We start from the raw sequence: 27,561 nt of genomic DNA, 5'->3' as shown, positions 1-27,561 counted from the left end.
ATCTAATAAATGTCATGTATCTCTGAAATGTCAACTTTTCATGACAAAAATCTGCATTTTCCCCCCAACATAAGACATCCAAACATTTTCATTAGATTGTAAAAGAGCAACTCAAAAAAATAGATAAATAAATAAACAATCAACAAATATGCAATTGGATGGTTTTGACTGGTCAGTGACGACTGACATGACTTATGAGTTTGGCCCAATATGTGCTTAAACATGACACCATATTCAGAAATTGGTAATAATCAATGAATAATCAAGTGTTATCTAAAGTGATTCTTGCACATCTGCTGAACACTGCAGATGTAAAATGTCTGTTATTTTCTCATGAAAACACTAAAAGTTGACCTTTTCTGACATGATACATGTGGACACACTATGGTGTGTATACTAAACATTTAAGGGGGCTCTGTAAAATTAGATATTCTTTGTGAGTGAAGTAGTATACACAATACAATTACTGCTACACTTCAATAAAATGAATCCATCTAAGTTTTTAAGTACAATTTTGCCAAGACTTGCAGGTAAGAGCTGTTAGATTTTGTTAGATTTCACAGTCACAGTGACTGCTTTGAGAACGGCATTTTCGTCGTGACTGGAAAATCCCACCTCTGTGAGTTTATGACTAGTCGCAAGTTGGTTTGTTTATGTGGAGTTTATATGGAAGTGATCCCACTAACGATCACAATGGCAATGGCACACATTGAAATTGCTGCCACTCTGAAAATGTGTCTAAGTTGATATGAACAGGAATGTCCATTCTATTTCCACACTCAGCACATCAAGGGAGCTCTAGCCTCCATGCTTGGACATCTGACATCTGACTGGACCTTTTTAAGCCTAGTTGCAAGACGTAAAAGGTTGATATTGTACATTTCTCCAAACTATGAAAATGTTGCATTTGCACATTTATAAAATAACATAGTATATGAGCTGTCTTTATCATCAGGAGGTTAAGGAAATGATATATTAGGTGCCACTTAGGCGTGACGCCCGCCAAGCTGCAAACCATCATTCGAGACCAAAAACATCTTTGTTTTTACGCAGACATCACTATGTTTTTAGTGGAGATTATGCCCTTAAAACCTGGTATTTTAAGCCAAATCATGATCCATGTCTGACCATAACCAAGTGCTTTTGTGCCTTAACCCTAAACACATGTTTATCACTGTTATTATAATATAATGTTTCAATGTGTCTGCCACTTAATAATGTACATAAATGTAAAATTTCTGGTGATTTGGTTGCTTTTTTCAATCAGTCATCTTGCCACACAAGTGGCCGATGGGCCTTTAAACACTTAACTGAATCCTCAATTATGTTTAATTTGTAAACAGGCAGTCTCACTTAAATGAAATTAATATAAAGTGGTGGCACTTCCACTTCAGTAAAATATCTCCATCACCATTTATGGAAACGCAAGACAAAGTGAGGAATATGTTTGTTTAACAATATGCACTTAGCCAATACAATTCAATGCATTCAATTCATTTTCATCACTTGCAACATAAATAAGGAACTAAATGAAGCAAATTCATCCTGTGAGCAGAGTAAAAAAAGCTTTGTAAAAGGATTGGAAATTCTATTACACACTTGAGCACAATATTGAGGGCTTTTTCAGGACCCTTATAGTCCATTAGAGGAAATGACTTCCACACACTAAGATCAGTGCAATTTTCATATTTAATACACCCTTTTGGCCCAAGCTTCCTGCATCAGAACCTTATTACCGTCATGAAAGTCTTTAAGCAGGCAAGTTGACTAAAGACAAATGTAAATTTTATTAAGGTGACTGTATTTTACATCTATCCATGCAAACATATATTTAATACTAATATTTAGATTTTTTTTCAATTTCTTTGTTGTACACAAGTTCATTTAACAATATTACAAACAACTACAGAGACAACAAAGAGAGGACAAAAACTCAAAAGCTAACAAACAAACAAAAATGACAGCAGCATTTCATAAGGCCATGTATTGTGTTACATGCTTCATAATATAATTGTTTAATCATCTAAATGTTTAATGGCTTTTTTGTTCTTAACATTAAATAATGGTGCTGTATTGTTACCCTGCTGAATTCTTTTTTTTTTTTTTTTACATTAACCCTCTGAGCCCTAAGCCGTTTGGACTTTTTGTGTAATAATGCACTTAAAACCTCAGTCTGTCAATGCACGATGAAGTTATATACTTTTTTTTTCAGGACAACCTGGGCTATCAGAATATTTAGGCTGTAGTGGTGTCACTTGAATGTACAAATAGTTATGAGACCATAAAGACAAAAGAAAAAACAAGACGGAAATTGAATTGTACAGATCTTTAGTGATAAGTCCTGGGAATCAGAAAGTGAAAAAATAAACATTTAAACTATTATAGTTCAAAAAATGGACACACTTTTAAAAAAAAAGTCCCTTCGTTTCTTGTTTTGCAGTTGTTTGTGTGTCCCATTATCTGTGCTATTCTGCAAAGCAGCTCCTCTTGTGATGCTGCAGAGGGCCACATCACACTCCTGACACTTCAGAGAGGGCCCCGATCCTCCTGCCTGCTCTGCCTGCAGTCAACACAGAGTTTACATCCATATGAGGCCCTGCTGCTTGTTACACTGTCTCTTGATTTACCCTTGTCTCATTATTATTATTATTATTATTATTATTATCAGTATTAGTATTAGTATTAGTATTAGTATTAGTATTAGTATTAGTATTAGTATAGGGACTACCAGCGTTTATCCTAATGCAGGAGGCGCTAATAACAGAGCGATAGCTACAGCAGGATTAGACCAATCACAGTGCAGTTTGCTCCAGATGACGTATGGCAGTGAAGGCGGATACAAAGCGTCTGTCTGTCTTCCGATTGGACGACAAGACCAAAACAAACCTCTGACCTCTCTCCAAAGGAACTCTGGGAAACCAATATGGCGTTTAGCATCGATGCTAATACTCTTATCACCGAAATATGATTAAAATATGGACGGAAGACACCCCATATCGGATATATCATCACGAATTTACTGAACAAAGTCCCGTAAAAACGTCCTCGATTTCCAGGGCTGAACAGAGAGGCTTCTAAAAGGCACAGCAGGGGGAGCTAAACACCGCCGAAAAAAGTAAGACATCCGACCCCACGGTCGCAGTTAGACACTTTTCATAAAGTGGGACATATTTTAGTCGCCGGCGACTACGCCGGGCTCAGTTAATGTCTGCTAATGATGCCATAGCCTGCTATGTAAAAGATCTATTTTTGACCGATTCTGCAGGTCTATGGGGTGATTTTGCTACTCTCTAGTTTACTGGACACTGATCAGGCATAGTGGGAGCTAGCTAGCAGCGCTGGACGACTCATTTGACAATTACTCAATGCTGTGAAAACATTGTGCCACCTTTAATACTGTTAACTATGCTGTCACTGTTAGCTTTGTTTGAAGACAGCGTCAGCACAGTTAGTGGACTCCTTTTACTCACCAGGGTCACCTGGAGGGAGACTGGAGGGCAGCCACTGTGTTTCACATGGATTTCCTCAAACTGAATAAAAGAATTGGATGTTTGAATGCAGGAATGTTACTGGCTGGTGTACAAACACATTGTTTTCATTCTGAAAGGTCAGCGGGTTGTTTTTGACTGCACTTCTCGGTCAAGGGTGCGCTCCAGACGTCAGCCATCCGTCAGACAGTTTATAGTGCAGAGTCACTCCAGATGGGTTCAATCACACACAGACATCCAGGCTGATGCTGTTTAGTTTAACCATCTCCAGCTCTGAGGACTGCTTTCAGTAAAGTAACACTCCCCACGTTTCGACACACACACACAAACACACACACACACACACACACACACAGGCACGAAGACTCACACACGTTTGGCATGTGGACAAAAATCCACAAAAACATGAGCAAATTAGTTTAGTGCAAGTTTATTTGATCTAGCTCAGTTCCTTGACATTTTATTATTCATACACACTTCCTCACACACATTTGGCACTTAAAAATAGACATTGATTATATGATTGTAGTACTTTAAATATGCAAGAAAAGTCAAAGATAAAGTTAAGAGAAGTTGTGCATGTTTGTAATTCAGACAGACTAAAGAAGGATTATGAAATGTCATAAAGGAACAAAATAACTGATAAAAAAGGAAATGGATCAGAATATTACCCAACTTCAACTTACTCCTTCAGCTGAGTCAAAACTACACAATTAATACATGAAACCTTAAACCCTACATTTCCATAATCCCTCATAGTTTTCTCTACAATATGATAAAACTTGAAGAGATGTTGGAGTAAAGGGTGCAGTAATGAGGAGAATGACAAATTTACTCAGCAGCTCCAGGGTACCCAAAGGTGCAAAGATACTCTGGTGACGCCTACTGGCCAAAACACAGCCTCCTGTTGTAAATGCTCGTATGTGTTGTAAAAGTGTTTGTTAAAGTCAGCGCGTGAGAAGTTGTTGTGAGGAAAACTGAGGGCGTACACAGATTTCCATTGAGAAAAGAAACTATCAAGTAAAATAGCAAAATCTTACAATACAGCTCGTGTTCACACACACACACACACACACACACACACAGATTTATTATAATTAAATTAATTTAGACTCAGTGTGGAGTGTTTAATTTAATCAGCTGAAGTTTGCTTTTTCCGGATTGGCACGCAGCTCAGACTGTATTCTGGTGCCTTTGATCAGGTGGACTTGCTTTCTAAGGCATCAATTAGCACTCTGTTGTTGTAATTGAGTGATATAAAAAGGTGATTTGTTTATAAATCAGGAGACACCGATAATGCGCAATTACGCACAGGAACAAAATTAACTTTAGTGCAACCATTCTTGTATCTGTTGAGGTTAAAATGACATTATCTAACTTCCTAGTATCTTTCAAGTCTCCTGAAGCCCTAGTGTATTTCGAGCACACAAATTAAACGATCAAAGTTTATTTGTCCATGGAACTTTTGTTGTGGAGCAAAAATGCGCACAGGAGATGCGGATTAATGCAGATTGCTCACTTTAAATGTGACTGCTTACTTTTGAGTGTGCAGTGTCACATGTAACCCAGTTCTTTTATTCCGCAGTGTACAGATAATCTAAAATTTGCTTTGCTTTTGAACAGATGGCACAATATGTGTATTAGAGGCAGCTCCGCGTGTCAGATCTGAACACACACAGACAGGCAGCGCGTTTAGGGTGCTGTACGCGCGCGTGTGTAACTATGTTTGTGTATTAGGGGAGGGCTGGCTCTTATTAAAGTGCGGAGCTCCAGTTTGGACCTTCCCTCGCCTCAAGTCAAGGAGACAGCCGCGTGCACCCGCGCTCGGTTATTTGGCGGCCCCCCGCTGCTTCCCAGGCTCTCTATCAACACCGCTCACTGATCCGGGAACAGCAGTAGCAGCAGCTCCTCTCTCCTCGCTCAGCACCTCTTCAACGTGGTGCGCCCCTGACGCGCTCTCTTCAGTTCAGGATGGACTCGTCTCCTTCTCTTCACCTTTCCCACTGACTGTGACGCTGCTGTAGTTTGGTGGGAGTTCCTGGGGAAGGGGCTGGAACTGAACCTCTGACCGCTGTTTCGCCTTTCCGCTGTTGTTTTTTTTTTTTTTTTTTTAATTTGTGATTGAACTATCGTTGTGCACTCATATCCGGGATCCGAAATGGGAATGTATTTACATCTGCTGTTTTTGCAGTACTATTTCGTCTCGAGTTTCGTGTGCAACGCCATCGCTTTCGTGGAGGAGCCCGCCGGAGGCAGGTCGGACGGGTACTGCGGGAGGATCCTCCGGGCGCAGACCCAGGGGACCCGGAGGGATGGGCACCATGAGTTCAGACTCAGAGTGGAGGGGGACCCGGAAACCTATCAGCCGGGAAGCACCTACAGAGGTAGAGTTTTTCAGTCTGTCTGCGCAATCAGCGCGTAAACATGTGCTAAATTAACTGTTGATCAAGTTGGAAAACAGGGAACATGCAGCCCAAAATTCACAATAATCTGTATTTTATTATATTTCCAGCAAACTTGAGTATGTCCAACCACCTTACATTGCACGCATTAGCCATAGTAATCAGTATAGTAAAATGTTACTATAAATTGCAGCTTGGGGGACACAATTTCCAAACTGGTCAGTCCGTTTCCTCTGGCTCCTGCAGGGAGAGTTGTGGTTTGATAAGGCTACTTAGTGTAATAATGTCTGACCTATATTCACTTCCTCTCCTCTTCCTGCAGGCAAGGGGACACACATGCAAAACACATACACATACACATGCACATACACGCACAAACAGCCACAGAGAAAGAGACATACTGATCTGGCTCCAATTAAGCTGCTGACCCCTAAAGGTTCTAGGTGAGTTTAGAAGTTCTCAACAACCAAAAACTATCAATATATAGGCAGCTATAACAGTGACAGTAAGTTATGGTGTCAAAATAAAATTTGGCTTTGAAAAAGTAAGAATTGCTACTGAAAAAAAAGTTCCTCTGAAAAATAAAACATGGTCATTAAAAAGTATTTTCTTTTATTTTTACATTATTTTGTCACTTTTTTTTCCTGTCACTCTTTTGATATACATTGATAGGAGGTGCTTGATGGGAGGGGCAGTGACAGCAGTGTACATGTATTCTGCATACTTAGAGGCAGGGCGATGACTGCAAACTTTTGGTTTTTTTTTTCTATTTCAAATGTGTGCGTGTCTCTTTGTATTATTCTGTGTCCCCTCTCTATAATCAGAGTTTTTCAGAATCAGAATCAGAAAAAGATTTATTGCCAGGTATAGTTAACACAATACGAGGAATTTGTTCGTGCGTGTCCATGAACGCAGCACAGACAGAGCTCTCAATGAGTTATTTTTTTCCTCAGCAACAGTTTGTGACCGGGGGATGTATAACTGATGTATTGATCGTACTGAATGAACACCACAGTATGAACAGTTATGTTTCATTTCATTTTCACTGTACCTGATGTTCTGCTGCAATGTGTCCAGAGCTCTGCACTCCAAGAGTGCGGGACAATGAATAACCAAACTGTATGCATATTATATATATATATATATATCTATATATATATATATATATACAATACAAAATGTGGCATCAGATGTTTAAATCGTGAATGCCACCACAAATAAAGAACGTGTGGAAACGTGGGAAACTCTGACATGCATGGTGCTTTTCTCATTTCCTATATTTCCTTTATCAATTTCATTAAAACATTATATTTTCAATGTCATAACTTAGTTTAACTTTTCTATCTCCGTAAAAAAATAAAACTGTTTAACTCTCTCTGTTAATCCAAACTGTATTCACAACAACCAAAATAACTTTAGTGCTACAATGGGGAGATTCTCTAAGACCTAGCAGGCTTAAGTTTTGACATAAGCCTCTAAAACAAGAGTCTTGTCTTCAAGTTTCCACTGACGTCATACTCCGTATCATGCAACTTTTTGGCTGCAATGCCAAATTCAGCAAACCAGGGCTAAATTCTAATCAGCTATCAGGGACCTGTGAAGGACACCACCCAAGGCAGAAGAAAAGTTATTCCCCAAGTTTTCACAGCCTTTAAGTAGCAAATAAGTTCACTTTTTAAAAACTGGATAAGATTGAAAATATTGACATCCTCTTTCTCAGCACCCGGAGCTAATTTTAAGATAGACGGGCTGGTATGAAAAAGCAAGGTTAGGACACAAGAGTGATAAAATTCCACCCACATTTCATCTTGTGGCTCCCGTTCCCTGCTCCACTGTCCCTGCATGAAATTTATAGGCACTTTATAAACTTTATTTCAACCCTCTATTTACAACTCTCACTCTTCCACATCACACTGATGCCCACAGAAATGCTGAGTGTTTCTGGGGCATCATCCAGAGTCACCCCCGCATCATGACCCTATTGTGTCCATGTATGTCTTAGCTGCTCAGCGTCTCTGTGGTGTAAATTAACTCTCTTTTTCTTCTTCAACAGTGGTCCTCCTGGCAACCAGTCCTGCTTATTTCAGAGGTTTCACCCTCATCGCGCTGAAGGAGGGCAGAGAGGGCACGACAGACGACGACTACACCGGCCAGTTCCAGGTAAGAATGAGCAGGTGCTGAGTGGAAAGCAATAATACTGAATGCGTTTTCTGGGAAAGTTTTTAAAAGATGCACTCATTTGCATGCACACGGGAGTTGATTTAGTTGCTCCCCTCCGTCCTCTGATATGGAGGTTAAAGGAGGTGCTGCTGACAGACACAAACACAGCTCCCCTGGATGAAGCTAGAAAACTGAGCTCTCCTGCTGAGGTGCAGAAGAAAGGAGAATCGAGCTGCCTCTTTGGTGCGGCTCCTTTTGGGTGACATGGCATCTTTCCCACTAAGTAGCAAATATTTCCCCCAGCGGAAGAAGGAGAGAGGGAAGGAGGAAGGCAGGAGGAGGATAGACAAGCAGAGGCATGTGAGGACAGAGAAAAAAGATAAACAGAGAGAGTTAGAGAGAAAGCAGGAGAGAGATGGGAGATGTTTGGTTCAGTGGTAACACGGCTCCCACTGAGCAGCAGTGAGCTCCTGAGGAGAGAGCCAGACTTCCTCAATTACCTCCCGCTCAGTGTAAACAGGAACACACATCTGTAGCTGTGTTTCCACACACTGATCCTAACCAGACTCTTACCAAACAGAGCAGGAGGCTGCTTTCATGTAGCCAACAGTGAGAAGATTTTGCTTCTTGTTTCCGCCACCGACTTTGAGACAAATATTCATGTTTGTTGAGATTTTACAGGAATGCTTATTTTGCTACATGCACACAGAACAGTGAGTGTAAGGTATTTAATGTTTATGCGCTGTGACATTCCTTTTCATCATGTTGGCAACATTTGTGTTTGCTGGCACTTCTGCGCTAAACAGTTTGGGTTTGTATTGATGATGGAGTGAAATAAACTACAGTGATCAATGCCTGGTATGTGGATTAACAGCCAGTCATAAAGAGGCTTCCTCAAGCTCTTGACATGTACCATAATTGCATTGTCACAATGGGTTATGCAGGATGGGGATTGGACCCAAATGCAAATGGGTGAAAAGGCAGCAGGATGAATTCAGTGGTATATTTCAAAAGTGTTCAGGTATAAAAAGCCTAAGTTGCGTGGTAGGTTTGGCAGAAGGGTAACAGGAAGCAGGCAGGTAACTGAAAGAAGGAAGGGAACAGGAAACCCGAATTGTAATAATAACAAACCATAGACTGAATATAAAGATGGAAGCCATAACAGCTCGATCGCCCCCTGGTGGCTGGCCGCATTATATCCATAAACCCCAACACCCTCCATGTTTATGAACAGGACATAGGGCCAAACTAAAGCTCAAAGTACATGTCTGATAAGTTCTTCCAACAGATAGATTTCGAGTTGTCCATACGTCTGTCTGTCCACGAGCTCGTCGCATTCTTGTGAACACAATATCTCAACAACGCCTCAAGGGAATTTCTTCAAATTTTGCAAAAACGTCCACTTGGACTCAACAATAAACTGATTAATGTGGTTGTCAAAGGTCAAGGTCACTGTGACCTAGCATCCGTCTCATTCTAGTGAATGTGATATCTCAAAAACACCTTGAGAGAATTTCTTTGAAATTGGCACAAACGTCCACACTGAGTCATATTCATCTAATTTTCTTGAACATGATATCTCAAGAAGGCCTACCAGAAACATCCTCAAATTTGGCATAAACATCCACACTGAGTCAAGAATGAACTGATGAGAATTTGGTGGTAGATGGTCAAAGGTCACTGTGACTTCACAAAAAAAATTGGCCATAACCTAAAGAATTGTTATGCAAATCATGACAGAATTTCACACAAATTTCCAGCAGAATGAGATGATGAATATCCAGCCATATCCGAGATATTTGGGCTTCATTTTCATACCATTATATATACAGTCTATATGAGAAATGAACAAATAACAAAGCAGGATTTGGGAAGTCAGTTTGGGGTACCCTGGGTTTTCAGTGCTATGAAGCTGGCTCATTTTTACTGGGAAAAATCACTTCAGTGACTAACCCAATCGGCAGAGCAAATCCTGGCATTGTAACTTACATTTGCAGATATTATGTAATGGATCTGTTCAAACTTTACATTTCAGCAACGCTGTGGTTGACGTGTGGTTAGGTTTAGGCACAAAAGCCAGTTGGTAATGGTTAGAAAAAGATTGTGTTTCAGCTTAAAACACCCGGTTTGATTACACAATGGCTGCTGGAAAAGCAACAATTTCTCTGTAAAAAGCAACTGCTTGTGGCAATATCCCTGCTGGAATAACAGCAACAGGTCAATACAAAACACCCACGTTTGCTGCCTAAAAAGAGCCACTGAGAACAATGCCTTGCTAAATCACTTTAGATATTGTTGTTTGTTGATCTCAAACAGTGGCCTGCAGCTTGGCAGGCATATTCACGTCATCCACCATCTCCTTCACCACTAGAAGACAAAGTCAGCTCTTATACTACGTTACTTTAGAAATGTTGATATAACATTCATGAAATGTGCAAATATAATGTATTTGTGGTTACCAATATCGAGATTTTCTTCTGGTAACTAGGCTGGATAATGTAAGCTGAGTAGTTAACCTGCTCTGGAGCAGATTAACATCAGAGGACTGGATTTCAGTCTGTGAACACCCAACCACTGACCAATCTGAAAATAAAAATCCCAACACAGACAAAAGTTTGGAGTGACAGGTAAAACAAACCTAAAGAGTATATATTGTTATAGATTAGTAGAATAATATTTTTATTTCAGGTTTTCTGTGTCCACTCTGGTTTTAAAACTGAGCTTTTAACAAACCAAAAGATCATTAAAAACACCAAACGCATGCTGATGATTTTAGCTTCATTTTAATTGTGCAAAGTTGATTTTGTCCCCAGAGTGGCAGCTGAAAGTGTGACTAATTTTATACTCTGATTCCATCACTGCAGCTCAGAATGACATGAGACACCTGCGTGATGAGAACTGGAAATAAAAACACAAGATATTCATTTTATTTGAAAAATAATCCACTCACTGTTAATTGGCTCCCGTGATTATAAATGCAACATTTCAGTACTTTCCCACTCTTTGCTCCATTAGCAGAAACAGTCTGTCATCACTTTTAACTTTTTTAATGTGACATTTTTAGAGTAGTTTCTTCATCATCTTCATGTGATCCAGACAGCAAATGTTAGGGTTAGTGAAGCCAGATAATGAAAAAAATATCCTTGGTATATTGAAGTGGCTTCACAGGACAGGCCTCAAGGCTGGTATTTGTGCAGCTGGATCTCGGCGGGAATGAGAGGACGGTGGGAGACTTGGCGATACAGATGAGGAGGTGGGTGTGGACGGCCAGGTGGCGTGGATAAGGGAGGTGGAAGCAGGTGTGCAGGTGGGTGTGGCAATCAGGTGATAGCGATGACAGAATGTGGCCACAAGTCTGTGGACAGCAGGGTGAAGTCAGGGCACACCTCAACATTACACTTATTCCAAAACTCAGAGGCATCTGCTGGCACAACAGCCTCCACTTCTCTGTGAATGGTTTCCGTAAGGTTTTGGAACCTGGATGCAGAAATTTGCATTGGTAAGGGCATCCACTGATGCTGGGTGATATGGCTTGGTTCCACCAAACATTTCTTCAGGGACTTGGCTTTGTACACAGCGTCATTATCATGTTAAACAGGAGAGGGCCACAAAAGGCTGCCACAAAGTTGCACACTCTTGTCAAAAATATCCTTCTATTTCTTAATTGTAACTAAGGGAGCTAAACCACGAAAATCTGTGGTGAGCTTTGCCCACATCTTGGCCATGTTCGTGCTCTTTTTCTGACATCTCTCCATTAAAGCAAGTGTATAAGTCCTGTTTGTGCATGTGTGTGTGGGTGTGTGTAAATGTGTATAAATAACAACAGAATGAACGAATGACCCCCCCCCCCCGATCAGTAAAGTATAACTTTTTCTTCTTCTACTTGTTTCCAATTCAGTTGTTTTGTAGTCAGCTAGTGTACAGATGAGCAATTTTAAAAACATTTAGTGGAAAATTCAGCCATGGGCTTTAAGATTAGTGCATGTGCAGTTTTCATTGGATTTCTTTACTTGCAAAATGGGAAATTTTGAATACTCATATACCACCATGTGTGCAAAAAAAACCAACTAAAACGCACAATTGTGAAGTCTTGGCAGACTTATTAGCTCACTGACTGCTTTCAAGATTATTTATTTATTCCCCGTCAATCGTGTCCCTGGGAGCTCTGTTTTTTGACAGTGAAACTGAATGTCTTTTTGAGAATGTGTCAACACTTATTAGTTGCTTTATTTGTTCATTCATTCATTCCCCTTGCCCCCCTTTCCTCTGGGTTTACTCTCCAACTTTTAAAGCCACTAAATTTTAATGAAAATTCTTTGCAAGTTTACACCCTGCTTTCCATTTGATTAAACAGCTAGGTAGATGGAAAAAAAAAGGCATTGTGTTTTTAAGAAATGACACGGCATAGAAAACACCAACAACTGAAACTGACTGTGTACTAGTTTGTATAATTGTTTTCCTAAATTTTAAAGTTGAGAGTGATTTTGTGTGCACTTGCCAAGCAGGATAAAGTTGTGAAGTCTGGATTGATGTGTTTTTTTTGTTTGTTTGTTTTTTTAGTCGGAGTTTGATGCTCAGAACAATGTGGTCCTTCTTTTCACTTCTCACAAATCAGCTCGTAGGAAGAAAACAGTTTAATCACCTAGTTTTGCAGCTCACAGTCGACAAAGTTTTGTCTAAATTGAGACTGAAGTAATTTTGAGACAACCACTCTGTGTTGTCACACACTTAGAGGACTTTAAAAAGTCTGAAACTTTCTCACATTTAAAGACGATGTGAATTTTTAGTCGCACATTATAAGAGTTTGCAAACACTTTCAGGATCAGTGTTTGCAAGACTGCAGCAAGACTCTTTTTGAGATTATTTCCTATCCTGCTCCTCGAAAAAGACATTATGACAAACTCCCCACTAAGACATATGAAATACTAAAAAATCCTTAGTGCAAAACCACATAACTCTGGAAACAAAAGATAAAGGGCGTCATATGCTGACAGTATTATTGTCAAACTGGCATCAGTGTAATCTACAAAGAAAAACTGAATTTGCATATAAAGTTTACATTTTGGATTTTGTTTAGTGTCTACCCGGCCTGCTCTTTCTTGTTGGAGAGAGTGCACGTATTGGTTGTTGACAAAGTTTGTGACCTTGAAACTAAGTATTTTCATGAACCAAGATGAGAAAAAGAATGACTGAAGACAGCTCAGACTGACTTTATGACCACCTCACTCATGGATGGATTACTGAATGGGCCTATTGGGCACAGCCCCATCGGCCCAGTATCAGATTCACATGCAAAAGGACTCAAAATGACCACAAAAAACATAAAATGACTACAGAAGGACACAAAACAACTGTTAAGAGATTCAAAATAGCTGCAGAGAAAGAGGTGCACAACAACAAAAAGGGGCAAAACAACCTCAAAGAGACACGAAAAGAGGCAAAGCAACTATAAAGAGACTCAAAATGACTACAGAAGACATAGAAACTACAAAGAGACACATGACTACAAAGAGACACACAATGACTACAGAGAGAACAAAAAACTTTAAATAGACCCCAAATCACCACAATAAGACACAAAAAACAGGCAAAGCTACTACAAAGAGACTCAGCGTCACTACAAAAGACTAAAATGAGACACAAAAAAGTACAAAAAGTAACTACGAAGAGACACAAAACTACAGAGAGACGCTGAAAGACCACAAAGAGAAGCAAAACAGCTACAAAAAGGGGCTAAACTATAAAGTTTGTGAGTCTTGCTCTTGTGTGGGAGAGGTCACCTACTGAGGTAAAACTCTCACGTTTTAATTACAACATCGGAAATTTGTCTGAAGCAGTGAAATTGCTTGAAAAGTGATTTGGTGTGAGGCTGCACTCACTCGCTTGGATTTTGGTTTAAACAGTTTAAACTCAAACACCTCCGCTCACTCTGCTCTGTTTGATTTCGGCTCCCTGCACAATAAATACCTCACAGTCTCAACCTCGGAGTCCCAGCAGAGTCTGCAGTGAGGCTGAGACCAGGGAGAAGGCAATGAGCAGAAACTGGAACAGTTTGAACAAAATTAACAGTTGACAATCTGACTTTGCAAACTATTTAATACATATTGGCAAATCCATCAGACATTTTCTGTTGTGTAATTGATGCTTTTATCCACATGCGGAAAATGATTAAGGCCTCAAGAGAAAAGCTGCTGTCAAAACACAGTCAGGTTTCTAAAGAAAATATGTAGATTCTGAGAAGTTGGCTGTGTGAAACAAGATGTTGCTGACACTTCGCTGTATCAGTGGCATCTTTGGATAAATGTAATAGCAGAAATTACTTTTACAATGATTTCATTTATTAAATTTGTCGCCCTTTGTGTTCCAGTTTTATTAGCGGGTCGATAAGAGAAGATGCAGCATGACAGCGAGACTGGCTTTTTATCTAAATGACCTCAATCCATCAAACTCAGCTTCTCTTTATCAGAGAGGTTTACATCATAATACTTGTGTAAAATGAAGTCTATACAACAATTAATATTCCTGACAGTTTATTCTCCGCAAGTTAATTATGCGGCTAGTTTTGCAATGTCATGATTGTTATTGTGCAGTGGAAGAGGAGCCAAATGAGCGCAGTTGTGGTTCCCCATACGGCTCTCTCTCCCTGCTCTCTGGTACTCGGTTGTTTCTGGCAGCTGTCCTGGAATGTGCCCGCCTGCTGTTTCACTAAAACACCACAACTGAGAGTTGCTGCTCATTGTTTTTTCCTTAAGCAATAATCTGCTCTTTGTCCCCATTACTACCATTAAAAGACTTCTGTCTCAATGTGTCAGACCTGAAAGAGTTTGTCTGTCTCCTACTGAGGCTGCAGCCATTGTGTGCTCCGAGATGTGTGTCTTTGTGCTTATATATGCACCGAATGGGCATGCGGGTATACGTGCGGGGCTGGATGTGTGTTTTTCCCAGCCCTTCTTGCGTTAGTGTGGGACGTGGGTCATATTTATCTAGGCCAGCAACGTGTTATTGCTCAGGGAGACAAACAGAGCTTGTTTGGATAAGGGGAGAGATGAGCAGACACAAGATATTATCTTCTTTTTTCCTGCACAGATTATCTAGGGTTCTGAGTTTAGCTGGGGGTAAACAAACCCAATCAGTTTAAAGTGCCACAGCTAAGTCATAGGTTTCAGACAGAGGCAATTACATAAGCCAAGCAGAGCTTAGAGGGCTGTAAAGAAAAGGATGAGAAGGATGTGTGTAGAGATGGTTTGATGGTGATCCGATATGTAGCATAATCACGCTCAGAAGTGATCCTAAAGGAATAATTGCGTCTTACAAAGATACACGCAGGAGCCCAAGTGTCCCTGTTTTCTGATTAACAGGAGTTTACAAGGACAACTATGTGCTTGTTTACAAGTACTTCAAGGAACCTCCAGAAGACACACATCAATTTTTATTATGCCTGACAAGCTGGTTGGTTCAGATGCTTGAAGTTTCCATAAATAATGTTGATGACTTATTAAAACACATCATGCATCAAGACTATGAGTGTTGGTTGAAGCGTGACGATACTGTTTCATACTTACTGCACTATATGATTCGGGATACAGTTGTGGCTCTTAAAGTGTCTAAGAAAATTAGTTTGCACAAAGACGTGACAATTACGTTTTTTGGAGTCAGTCAGCCGTTTATTTACAAAAAAATAAATGCTCATTGTTCCGAGGAGCCCATCTGTCTGAAAATACACACTCCCTTTTTGTAGGCAAGTCAATTTTTGTTTTGGATGACTACATGGAAGTGACAGGACTTATGGTGCTATGCCATTGTACTGTAACCCCTTTCTCTCCTACAGTTCAATATCCCAAAGATGCCCATTGTTCCAAAGTCCCATTTCTCTGAACATATACACTCCCTGTACATCTCTGTAAACCTCAGACTACGAGATTTGTTAACAATGCTGTGGTGAATATGTGGTTAAGTTGATGCATAAAAACCACATAGTTATGGTTATGAAAAAAATCATGTTTTGGCTTTAAACACTGAAGGTTGGTGGCACAAAAGTCGATGGAAAAGAAGGGACAGGTTGACGAAATCCCCCCCCAGGTTTGGTGGCTCAAAGGCCACTGGAAGACGTCGCAAAGGGTTGGTAAAATCACCACAATTGGAGGCTCACACAGAGCTGGGAGACTGTTAGTAACTGCAGGGAGAGTGTATTTTTAGAAAAATGGTGTATTGGAGCAATGGATGTTTGTTTTTGAGATAACAGGGTGTCAGTGATATAGGCTTTTGGGTCCACTGGAACATTTTTTGGACTAATGGGGCTTTGGGATTTTAGGCCTTCAGAACAATAGTATAGCACCATAGGTCCCACAACCACCATATAGTGATCCCAGACAACAAGTAGAAGTCACAAATGCAGCAACAAGGACCTGATTTCCCACTGACTTCCCACTCATGAACTTTAATTTTCTGACACAAACAGAGCCAGAGACAACAACACCAGGAACTGAACCCTGGGTCTGCCCCTCTGTCTCTCATACGTACAGTATAACTGCTCACACTGTTTCATTGACAGTCGATCTGTGGAAAGGATGGTGCAAAAACAGTTGTTACATTTCCCAGTCAGGCTCAGGGGATGAGGGGAGTAACAGTATAAATGAAACTGGGGAAAAAGGCAAGCTGAAGTGGCTGTATTAACAAAAGCTGTGATTTATTTGCAAAATCAAGACAATGAAAGTGTACAAGAAAGGTCTTCCAAAATGCTAACAAAAAACTACTTTCTTTAAAAACAAAGAAAGCAACACTAAATTTAACAATTAACACTGAAGTGTTTTTAAATAAACCACTGAACCAAAGGTTTAACACCCTCCCTCCAAAAGGGAGCAAAGATCACCAATTCTGGTGCACTACAACACAGAACCCACACTGCAGCACTGACCCACTCATTCAAACATTTCACTTCTCCAGTCCTTATACACTGCATGCTCCTAATCAGCAGATTAAGCACAGGTGTGCTCAATCAGTGTGCACAGTGAGGAGGATGGGAGGGTGGCACCTGAAGAGGCACACAAAAAAAGACACAGGAAACAGGCATGAAAAAGGACACCCACCTCTTTACCTTGTGACACCCCCTCCCAAAAGAGCAAGCCTTTGGGCTTCTTAACACCATCATGTTAAAGTTCCAACAGCAGCAAACAGTTGTTGTTTGATTGCTAGTTTGTTAACATGGACATCTCCAAACCTCTTCAAGCAACTTCCTCTCAGCCAACCAGTCGGAGTTAAGCAGTGCAGCAACAGTGACCCCTTTCTGGAATAATCTGCATTTTCTGCATATAGTATTTCCAATCAAAACGTGGGATATACCGGTATTATTCAGGTTTTAAGAGCAGTATTTAGGGATGTAATCAGCTAATTTGGCATATGCGTCTCAATTGGGGTTTTTAATGCAGTTTTTGACACACAGCCTGTTGTCTGTTTACAGGCAGCTCTTTGCGTTGTCATAGAAAAGTTATACACAAACCAACTCACCAACAGTTTTCAAAGCTTTGGTGTGGAAATGCAAGCAGAGAAGCCCACATTTCCAGTCAGAGTGAGAAACATACCTGGTTTTTAAAGATTATGGAAGACTTTGATAAGGTTTTTGGATATGAATAAATATCGCAACACCAACCTTTTCAAGAAGGTGGTTGAAGGAATAAAAGAGGAAGGCTGAGCTCACATGGTCCAACAAGTCTTCCACCCAAAGGAAACTGTAAAAAAATGTTATTTTCATGCAAAGATGCAAAATAACAAGCAGCTCCAGCTGTTCTACATTTCCACATTTTGGCGGGATAAACAACATAATTGGGCATGTTATCGGAGTATGCATGGCTGCATGTAAACAGGAGTGTTAGGGAATATTAATTTTCATTAGCCATCTAAACAGCTTAGTAGGGATATTACAAACTGGACTATTTTGTGCATGTAAAGTTCTCTGGGAATTGTGACCTCTCATAACTACATGCACCGTTTGATTAACAGTTGATCTTTGGAAAGTTGTGTTGAAAAATACCAAAATGATGGCAATGTATCACCAGACTAGATATGGACCTAAGATTTTCCATCAGTGAATACAAAATCATCATGTATTTTGCCAGAGAAAAGCTGAACTAAACTGTATTTTGTGAAATTATAGCGAGACATGCAATGCTGCATATTTTTGTCGAGCCAAGTGACTCAAAAAAATAAACCAAGTGCCACTGTTTAGTGTCATAAAAATGTCACCACTTTTAGTGTTTGGAGGCCGAAAGCGATTGAGGATGCTGTATAGTGTCAACAGCTCTGTGACTCAGCCTTGGTCTGAGCAGAGGCCTGTCTAGTTTATTCATGCTGTTTCTCAATGACAATAGGCTAAACAAACTGAGTGGGCAAGGCTGGAGAACAGACACAAGTAGGCACACACAAACAGTCCTATCCATACACACAGACACACACGTATGCAATGGCTAAATTCACTTCTTCATAGTAAATATGGCCCCACACTTTATTGTATTGGTTTTGGGTAAAATCGTTAACATGAACCCATGATACCTTCGGAGTGATGTTCCACGTTGCTACAAAGAAACCAGACATTTATTCATGAAATTTTTGCCTGATATTAAGACAGAATTGTCAACTTGTTACACTTTGTTTCCATCTTCAGCCTGATATTACATCCATTGTGACTTCCATGGGGAGGGGGATTTGATTTGCCCTAACCAATCACCAACATATATGCCTGAATCTAACATTATTTTAAACCCAAGCTGGTTTTGCCAGGGTTTTAGTCAAGAAACAAACTACGACAGGAAATATTGTGAAGGCATGTCGAATTTGAACAGACTCGATAGCTCATAATTGTTGTTATTATTCTTGATTGGCTACAGTGCGCTGCTTGACAACGCTTGACAATGCTTGACAATGCTTGACAATGCTTGACATCAGTGTTAGTCCTAACCACTTATTGGCTGAATGTTAGACCCTCTGTTGTGCTCATTGGTTATTTTTCAGAGAAATCAATGTCTTATGTCACAATGCCTCACAGTCTGTCAACTCTGTAATGGATAGATCTCAAGGTCTCGACCCAGGCAAAATAAAATGATTTAGCTTCAAATTATTTCTTTCTGATTCAACACAGTTCTTTTTAACACTGGGGTGCCAGAAGATTGTATTTAATATTTTTTGGGGGGCTTTTACCTTTATTATGGTGGGACAGTACAAGTGTGAAAGGGGGAGAGAGAGGGGATGACATGCAGCAAAGGTCCCAGGCCGGAATCAAACCCACGGCCACTGCAGCAAGGACATACAAGACAAGACAGCCTTTGTACGTGGGGCGCCAGCTCTACCAACTAAGCTACTGGGCACCCCGTTTTTGTCTTTTTGTCAGGACTAACTCATTTGCTTATGTAAAAAAATTCAACTTCTGTTTTGTACTTGCAGGGATCCTTTGGCGAATTTTAACCAGCTTTCAATCTTTAAAATGTGGGCGGTCTGTGTAGGTTAACTGTGGTAAACTTCCCTCTATCTTAGTGCCTGTATCACCCAGCTCAAAAGGCGGTGCCTCTGGAGCTGTTGCTTAAAGTACAGATTGTACTTCGACATTGTCATCCATCACGAACACAAAGAGTCTGGAAGTAAAACTGAGAGTCAGACCCCTTCCCTCCTGTCTCTCAAACACAGACAAACTTTAATCAAAGACTCAGACAGTTCTGAGCAAATATAACACGAGATTATGTTACTGTATGCCTACTTCTCAACTAAATTGTCTTTAGAGACATATTTTAGTGGACTGTTTGGCTTTAATACGAGAATTTATGAATAGCGGGTGGGCACAATACTGTTCGTAATTGTAAAAAGGGCGGCTGAAAAAACTGAAATCAAATGGTAAAACTAAGCAGCACTGTTCAAAAATGAACCACGATTCTGTTCCTGTGTTGCCTAAAATGCCTAAAATGCTTCCAGAAACACATTTAACTTAAGCTGTAATAAGAAATTAATTCTAGATTATTTTCTTCTGTGTCAAAACAGATTAGTTCACATTATGTTACAAAACATGCCTTATTGGTCCGGTGCATCGCAATGAATCCTGGTAGTTGTAGGTTTCATAGTTGTGTAAAGTATTTACGTCTTCCTACTGCATAGACAGCTCAGTTTTACGAAAAGATTATCTTAAAGTTTCCAGGTGAAATACTTCTTAACTTGGTTCTGGAAGAAAATCTTCCAGGTGCTCCACCAGAAGAGGGAAGAGCCGCAGAGAGAGAGAACAAAACACACCCAAAGTGGTGTGCAGTACCTCTCATGCAGGGTCACACAATACATGGATCATGATATTGGATATATTCTAGCTGTAAAACTCAAAAGAGCTGTCAGTTAAACACGGCTTAGCCTTTATTTTAAGGGGAAGAAATAATACGAGTTGGAAATTCATCTTTTCATGAATTCAAATGTACTTTTGTTTGTTTTTTGCAGATAGCAAAAGGGGTCAATATATGTCCATGCCATTAAGATTCAGTAACACATCAGCTGAAAATAGAGTTCAGATTAATAGTTGAGGTCTCATTCTTTGTAAAGCTTTGGCATAATGTCATAGAAAGTCTTTCACTTCACCACATTGAATTTGTATGTCTTTGTGTGTCGTAGTCAGCTCACAAAGTGTGCTCTTTAGTCAAGGTGACAGACTTGTCTGTTTTTGTCAGAGCTTTTCACACCGAAGCCTTGATAACGTCACAGCTTTCACACAAGAAAAACAGAGATGAGAAAAGGACACGACAGACTTAAAGAAAGGCAGGAAGGAAATCATTTTAGCTGTCTCTTCAAGAAGAATAGAAAGAGTCCATTTATGCATTTAGTCTGTAAACACAAACAAGACTCAAACAGTCCTTAGTTTGATGGCTGTTGCAGCAATACAACTCATAGACATTTTCTCTTAAATTGACCCCTACAAAGCATAATAGCACCAAATTGTAAATATAAAATGTTAAAAAGTGGATTCTTTAAAGAGCTTTGGGGTCGTTTTTTGTCTTTAACAGGCAATACACTCCTGGTGTTGTTGCTTCTCTAATGCTGTTTTGCTTAATTGAGCACAACAAGCCACAGAATTGGCTCCATTTGCTACGAAATAAACCTACAGACATTTTTTTTTACCGAGTTTTGTTTGGATATGTGGATACTGCTGCCTTGGTTGGGTGGCTCAGATACAAAATTTATATGATGCAATATTTGTGATAGCCCCAAGATCTCAGCGGTATTGTGCAGTAATAGTACGGCTTTGATTGATGGAAAGCTCAAGGCAAAATGTCGGCGCCTTCGAGGTCTTCATCGAGCAAGAGATCTTTGTTACTCACTGAAATAAGCTCATCTTCAAATGTTGAAGTGACATTTCAATCTGAGTCTGTCTGCCTGTGTTTTTTCTCCCCAAAAAGTTTCATCTCTGCACTCAGGTCCCAGAGGTTTTAACTGTATTCACTCCTTTGTAACTGCTTTGCATTTAATTACAAACCTTCAGCACACACCAACCGACAAACAAACAAATGCACGCACACACACACACACACACACACACACACACACACACACACACACACACACACACACACACACACACACTAATATCACTCTTATTGTCAGTTTTCTCCAGGGATCCTGGGTGTCTGTTCAAGCCTGGGTTTGCATTGTCTGTCTCCCTCTCTCTGTCTCTTTGTGTTTGTGTGTGTGTGTGTGTGTGTGTGTGTGTGTGTGTGTGTGTGTGTGTGTGCGTGCGCGTGCGTGCGTGTGCGTGTTTGAACAGGGCTCTGCGTTTGCTTGTGCAGGCACTCTGAAGCATCTGTGTTTACCGTCTCAACAGAGAGCGAGAGATTGAGAGAGAGAGATTGAGATAGACAAACCGTGGACACACACAGACATGCCAACCTCTGCAATGAAAACAAACGCTCCTTTGCCAGTCTTCCCACACTCCCTCTCTTCCTCTCTTTGTCTGTCCCTTTTTCCGTCTGTCCTTCTATCTTTCACATATCCTCTGTATCCAGTGACAGAACAATATGGTTTGAAACTGCTTCTAGTTTCTTTGTGTAATTTACGTTGACTTTGTGTGGATCTTACATGCAAACCGGTAATAAGAGATGGGCAGTAATTCTGTATGTTCTGTTGAAATAGTTATTTCAATTCTTGTTGTTCTAAAGCACTATTTGTATGTTTTCCTGGGAAAAGTAGGCTAATGTGCCAAAATGTGTACATATCCCATGTAATCTTGAGCCAGTAATTTCTATATAACATGTATATGGAACGGCAACAATCTAACGCACTGACTGGACAAAAGTTAAGCCAACCTGGACCTGACCTGGAAACTTGGTTAAAATTTCATCGTCTTGACCTGGTGCTCAACTTGGGACTTACCTGTCTTAACATGGGAACTGACTGTCTTGACTTGGATTTTGACTGAGTTTGACTGTGACTTGACTGTGTCTTGAGTTCAAACATACTTGTCTTGAGTAATGTGTCTTTAATTTGGCTCGGTTTCAGACTTGACTTAAGATTTGTGTTTCTTGAATTGGTTTCAATTTTGAAAAGATACTGTATATGAAGGCAAAAGAGAAAAAAAATGGAGGGACCATGACTCAGATAGTTTAAGACTTGGAGAAGGTAAAACTCACCTGTCAAGATGTTGAACTTGTATTTGGACTTGGGTTTTCACTATCTTTACTTGAAATGTGACTCTGGATTTGACTGTGCTTACTTGTGGCTTGCCTGTCTTACATTTGGACTTGATGGTCTTGACTTGCGCCTTGTCTTCAGTTTGAACTTTGCCATTTGGACAAGGAACCTAGTGTTTTGGACGTTGGACCTAACCTTTTTTGACTTGAAATTTTATTTGATTGACTCAGGACCTTGACTGTCATACACTCAAACATGTCTGTCTTGAATTTAGACTTCATGTGTCTGTCTTAACTTAGGACATTACAGGGGATAGAACTGCCATACCTCTGGTTTTGATTCAAGACTTGACTGTTTTAATTGTATTATTAAACCGAGTGATGGACGATTGTCCTATTCATGCACTCTGTCAGTCTTGTGCTATCGCTTTGGATGTTAAGTGTGGACATATAAAACATCTGAGCCGACAGCTTCAGTACACCAAACAAGATGTACTTTTCTCATGTCTAGACAGCAGCTTTTTATCTACGTATTATCCTTGTGCAGTTTCTCTTTCATATTATTATGTTGTAGCCCTAATCTACAGTATATCCACATTCCTTTCCTGTCTTATAAAACTGTCTGTCTTTTCCTTAAGCTTGTCTTCCTTTTCCTTTATGTTTCTCTTTCTCTCCTTATCTCTTTTATGTCCTACTCCCCACTCTCTGCCTCTTTTTCTTATGCCTTTTAGCCAGTTGTTTGTGTCTGCTCTTGACTGACAAAAGTGACAACAACTAAACCAAACTGTGTGTAAGGTATGAGGAAGTCAACACGGGAATACATATAAGTATTTATGTGTTTGTTGCTCTATATTCATGTGTTTTTCCAGGTCTGTGTTCATTCCAGTGTCTCCTCTTGCAGAATAGAAGGGGGAGTTTGTGTCTTTGACTTTTGTCTCCATCTAAATGTCCTATCAGGAGTTTGGGACATGGTGTTAGGTCATGGTTATTGTTGAGCTGAGGCAGCTGGGGAACACTAGCTACAAGGTCATAGGCCATGTGTGTATTTGTATGTCTGTTTCTGTGTGTGTTTAGTCTTTAAAATGTTTGACAAGGTCCAAGTACCAAAGGGACTGGGCTAGACACGTTTTGAATACACAAGACTGTTATTATCCAAAGCTTCACTCAGGGACTTTGAGAATTATCCTCTTACACATAACTTTGCCTTTGGCTCGAGCTGGTGTCACTTGTGATTCAGTGGACAAAAAGACAGACTTGTTAATGTCATCAAAGCAGTTAGAAGATAAAAAGCAGAAGCAAGAAGATAATACGTATTGATATTTTTACTTTGTATCATTGATTTTGGATCGTTGATGATTGAATAAGGTCCAGATGGATGTGTCATTACACCCATGCAGGTTAATCAAAAATTCAGACTTCCCAGTTCAGTCGGAACGCATCATAAATCTTTCCTTCTTATGTTTCTAGATCATCGATGAGGAGGACACACAGTTCATGACAAACTGTGCCCCTGCAGTGACGGAGAGCACACCGCGCAGACGTACCAGGATACAGGTCTTCTGGACAGCGCCTCCTACTGGGTCTGGCTGTGTTATACTGAAGTGAGTCTCATTTTTTCTCATTATGCTCGTACCTTTGAATAAAAATACACTTTTGAATGGCCTTTGTTATGATGCTGTTAATGGAGAGTAAAATATACAATATCAAAATCAGCTTGCAGAGACTTAAAAATCGAGATATTAAGGTGAATGTTTCTCCTTTTTGTTTTTTATTCAATAAGTCAACTTACATGGTAATGCACTTGCAAACGGCCAGTTTAAAAAACTCTCTAAAGCTCCAGAATACAAAATTTCCAATTCAGCAAAAACAACTTTCATAGAAGAAACAGCAAAGCAAAAATAATCATGCTAATGTGTTTTTGGAATTTAAAGGCTGTTCAGGAGTCGACTTTGAAGTCTCAGATGTCGAGACCTGATAGCAACAACGGAGTTAAAATGAGGCCCTGTTCACTGATAATGGTGTCTTGACAAAATAAAGGTGTGATAAATGACTTCACTCAAGCAAGTTTCAAGTCTCTGCAAGCTGATTTTCATGCTGTGACCAAATTAATGAAAGTCAGAGGCTGCCTTAAAGACAGGAAATCAGTCTAAAGAGCATATGGTGTGCTGTGGATAATGGAGAGTACTCATGGAAAGCATTTTATAGGTAAAATTAAAAACCACCAGTATGATCCATCAAGTTATATAATTCCACAACAGCAGGAGCACTTTATTTCCGTTTCACCGTTTTTACTCCACAAAGCAGAAATCTGGACGACTTCAGTCTCAGTGAATACTGTACTCTCACACGGTCGTTGTTGTTTTTAAAGATAGTCATTATTGGTTATAGGCAACACATTAAGAAGGCTAATGCCAGGTGTTTCTTCAGAGACCAAGACACACTGTGGCTTTACAACAAAGAGACAGATGATGGTTACGGGGGGCAATTTGTAGTTGGAAGCAGGTGTGACTCTAAGTCTGCACTGTTATTTCAAGAGGTATGAGTGTGTGTGCGTGTCTGTGTGTGTGTGTGTGTGTGTGTGTGTGTGTGTGTGTGTGTGTGTGACCTTAGTTTTATGTGGCTGTACGAATTGGCAGCAACAACTCCAAGAATAGTCTCAGACTGAATTGTTGAAAAATATCCAATACACTAGGACCATAATCACTAGGCTTGTAATATTTCATACCTTCATACCTTCCTCAAATTCCACCAGGGTATACGGTATATGACACTGTAAATGTATGGCACTAAACCTCCCCTCCCCCTGACTGTCAGCTGCTTACTTTCAGCTTTTCAGACTAATAATTACACAAAAGAAACCCATAAACTGTTCAGAAAAGTAATATTCTCACACCAATTTTCCCTTATTAAACAGAGAAATACAACTGTACACTTTTTGAATTCAACTGTCTGTAAGCCAGAGAAGACTGAAAAACCTTGTGAACTCATCATAAAACACACTTCATTCAAACTCAATAGAATCAAAATATAACTCACCCAAACTGTCTTGGTTACTCTTGCTAGTGATCTAGTTAGTAAGTCCACTGTTCCAACAATCAAAAGAAATCCTTAATTCACCAAGTTATATGCGCCATTGCTGGTGGCCGGCAGTTTACAGTCCTGTAACTTATCCCTCCATTACTAGGTGTCGTGGTCTTTCAGCTCAGCTACCTGTTCCACCAGTAGAGACCAGAGACTTAGCTCTGGTGGTGCGTGCTTTGCACTGCATACAAAGAGTTAAATAGAAAGAGGATCACCTGTATTTATGACAGTATTGAAAAACATAGCTTCAGGATTTATAAATACCATGCTATACCATAATACCATTTGCAAGCCTAATTATCACCCATTTAACAATGGGGGGACAATAATCAATGTATGTCTTCTGTAATTCCACACTCCAGGGAGGTCAGAGGGGGATCTCTCCCCAGAGAAATGTTTATATAAATGACAAACAGCTGTCTCCTCTCTCTGTTTGAACCATCCACCACTGCTGGTTTACATAGCAGTAAGCTGAAAGCCTGGTGTGTCCTTTAGAGACGCCAAAGGGTGCCTTTGGATTTCACATGCTGAGATGTGTGACGATCTGGAAGAGAACGGGCTGTGGTGACCTACTAAGTGTTGCCAAATTACATAATGGATCCAGTTTTTATGTGATCCTGATTTGTTCTCTGAATCACGAGGACATATCCACAGTTATTTATTATTAAAAGTTATCAGTGCTGCAGTTTGGGTGTAGTGATTTATTTCAGCCTGTTCTCATTCCGAAGTTGTCGCTTTTGCCAAACGTCACCTTTCATGTCTGCGTGATACGCATCTGGTAGCTGCCAGCTGATAATTTGGCAGGACAGAACCTTGTGCGGTTTAATTATACGCCTCTAGACGGCACCTGCCGCAGCATGACAGGCAGACAGTTTGTGTGCGTTGACAATATGGCTGGATGGAACCTGTTACGTCAGCATGATACGCTGCTGGATGACAACAGGTTGAAATGCTGCAGGTCACAGCGTCATATAAGGAGGAAGAAGGTTCCTAAAGGGCTGGCGGGAGGGGTGGTGGATGATTCCAGAAAACACTGGACTTTCATTTGGGAGTCTCTGCGAATGAGATGGAGTTTATTTATACCTTACCCTGCCCTTTTGCTAAAAACCTAAGCATCTGTACCAGCATGTGCATTTGTCAACATCCCAATTTTGGTTACCATGTGCTTTGGTTTCCTAAACATAACCATGCAGATGGATACCAAGAGCGAAATATGTAGACGCAGAAATCCAATGAAAATGAGAACAAGTTGTTTATTTATAGTAGTTATACTTGCATCCAGAGTTGCATACCTCTGTTTAGTCCATGCACCATCACCTCAGCTTCTCTGGAGAAAAAAAGTTTGAATCAGATTAAACAGTGGAATGTAATAAACTCTGTGTTTAGCCCCTGGAGTACAATACTTTGATGCTCATGTCATGATGAACGCATTAATTCTTAATGTTGTTCCTACAAGGGCTGCAGGCTGTTGTTGGATTAAGAGAAAATCATTTGAAAGAAAGCCAAAGAGAACAAGCATGCACAAGTCTGACTGGAGTGAAAGAAAAAGGGGATTGATTTTTGCTCACAGTGGCTCCAATTCATACTTCTAGAAATTATTGTCTGATAACAAATAGCTGTTACAGTGAATACATGATGAGATGTAAAGTGTAATCTCTGCAAGTAAAAAGAATATATGGACTCACACAGGTAAAGTAAGTTAGGGGAAGATGTAGCTGCTAGCCACTGACAAAAATGATAAACAGTCTATAACTGGGAGAGAACATCTCCCTGTGTCTGCTGCCCTCC

General features: G+C 40.1%; 1 protein-coding gene across 2 annotated transcripts in view; it reads left to right on the top strand.

The window, feature by feature from the left end:
* The first annotated feature begins 5,218 nt into the window (after positions 1-5,218).
* LOC121950004 (spondin-1-like) overlaps positions 5,219-27,561 on the top strand; it is a 95,035-nt gene continuing 72,692 nt past the window's right edge. Inside the window, exons 1-3 of one of the 2 annotated variants that reach the window (XM_042495900.1) lie at positions 5,219-5,872; positions 7,944-8,050; positions 24,160-24,293. In XM_042495900.1, coding sequence (XP_042351834.1) covers positions 5,647-5,872; positions 7,944-8,050; positions 24,160-24,293 — 467 coding nt within the window. In that variant the 5' untranslated portion in view covers positions 5,219-5,646. The remainder of the gene's footprint in view (positions 5,873-7,943; positions 8,051-24,159; positions 24,294-27,561) is intronic. The other variant, XM_042495899.1, reaches the window with a different exon arrangement.

This window comes from Plectropomus leopardus, chromosome 11 (assembly GCF_008729295.1).
Source record: "Plectropomus leopardus isolate mb chromosome 11, YSFRI_Pleo_2.0, whole genome shotgun sequence".
Classification (NCBI taxonomy): Eukaryota; Metazoa; Chordata; class Actinopteri; order Perciformes; family Serranidae; genus Plectropomus; species Plectropomus leopardus.
This window is presented reverse-complemented; position numbering and strand designations above follow the sequence as displayed.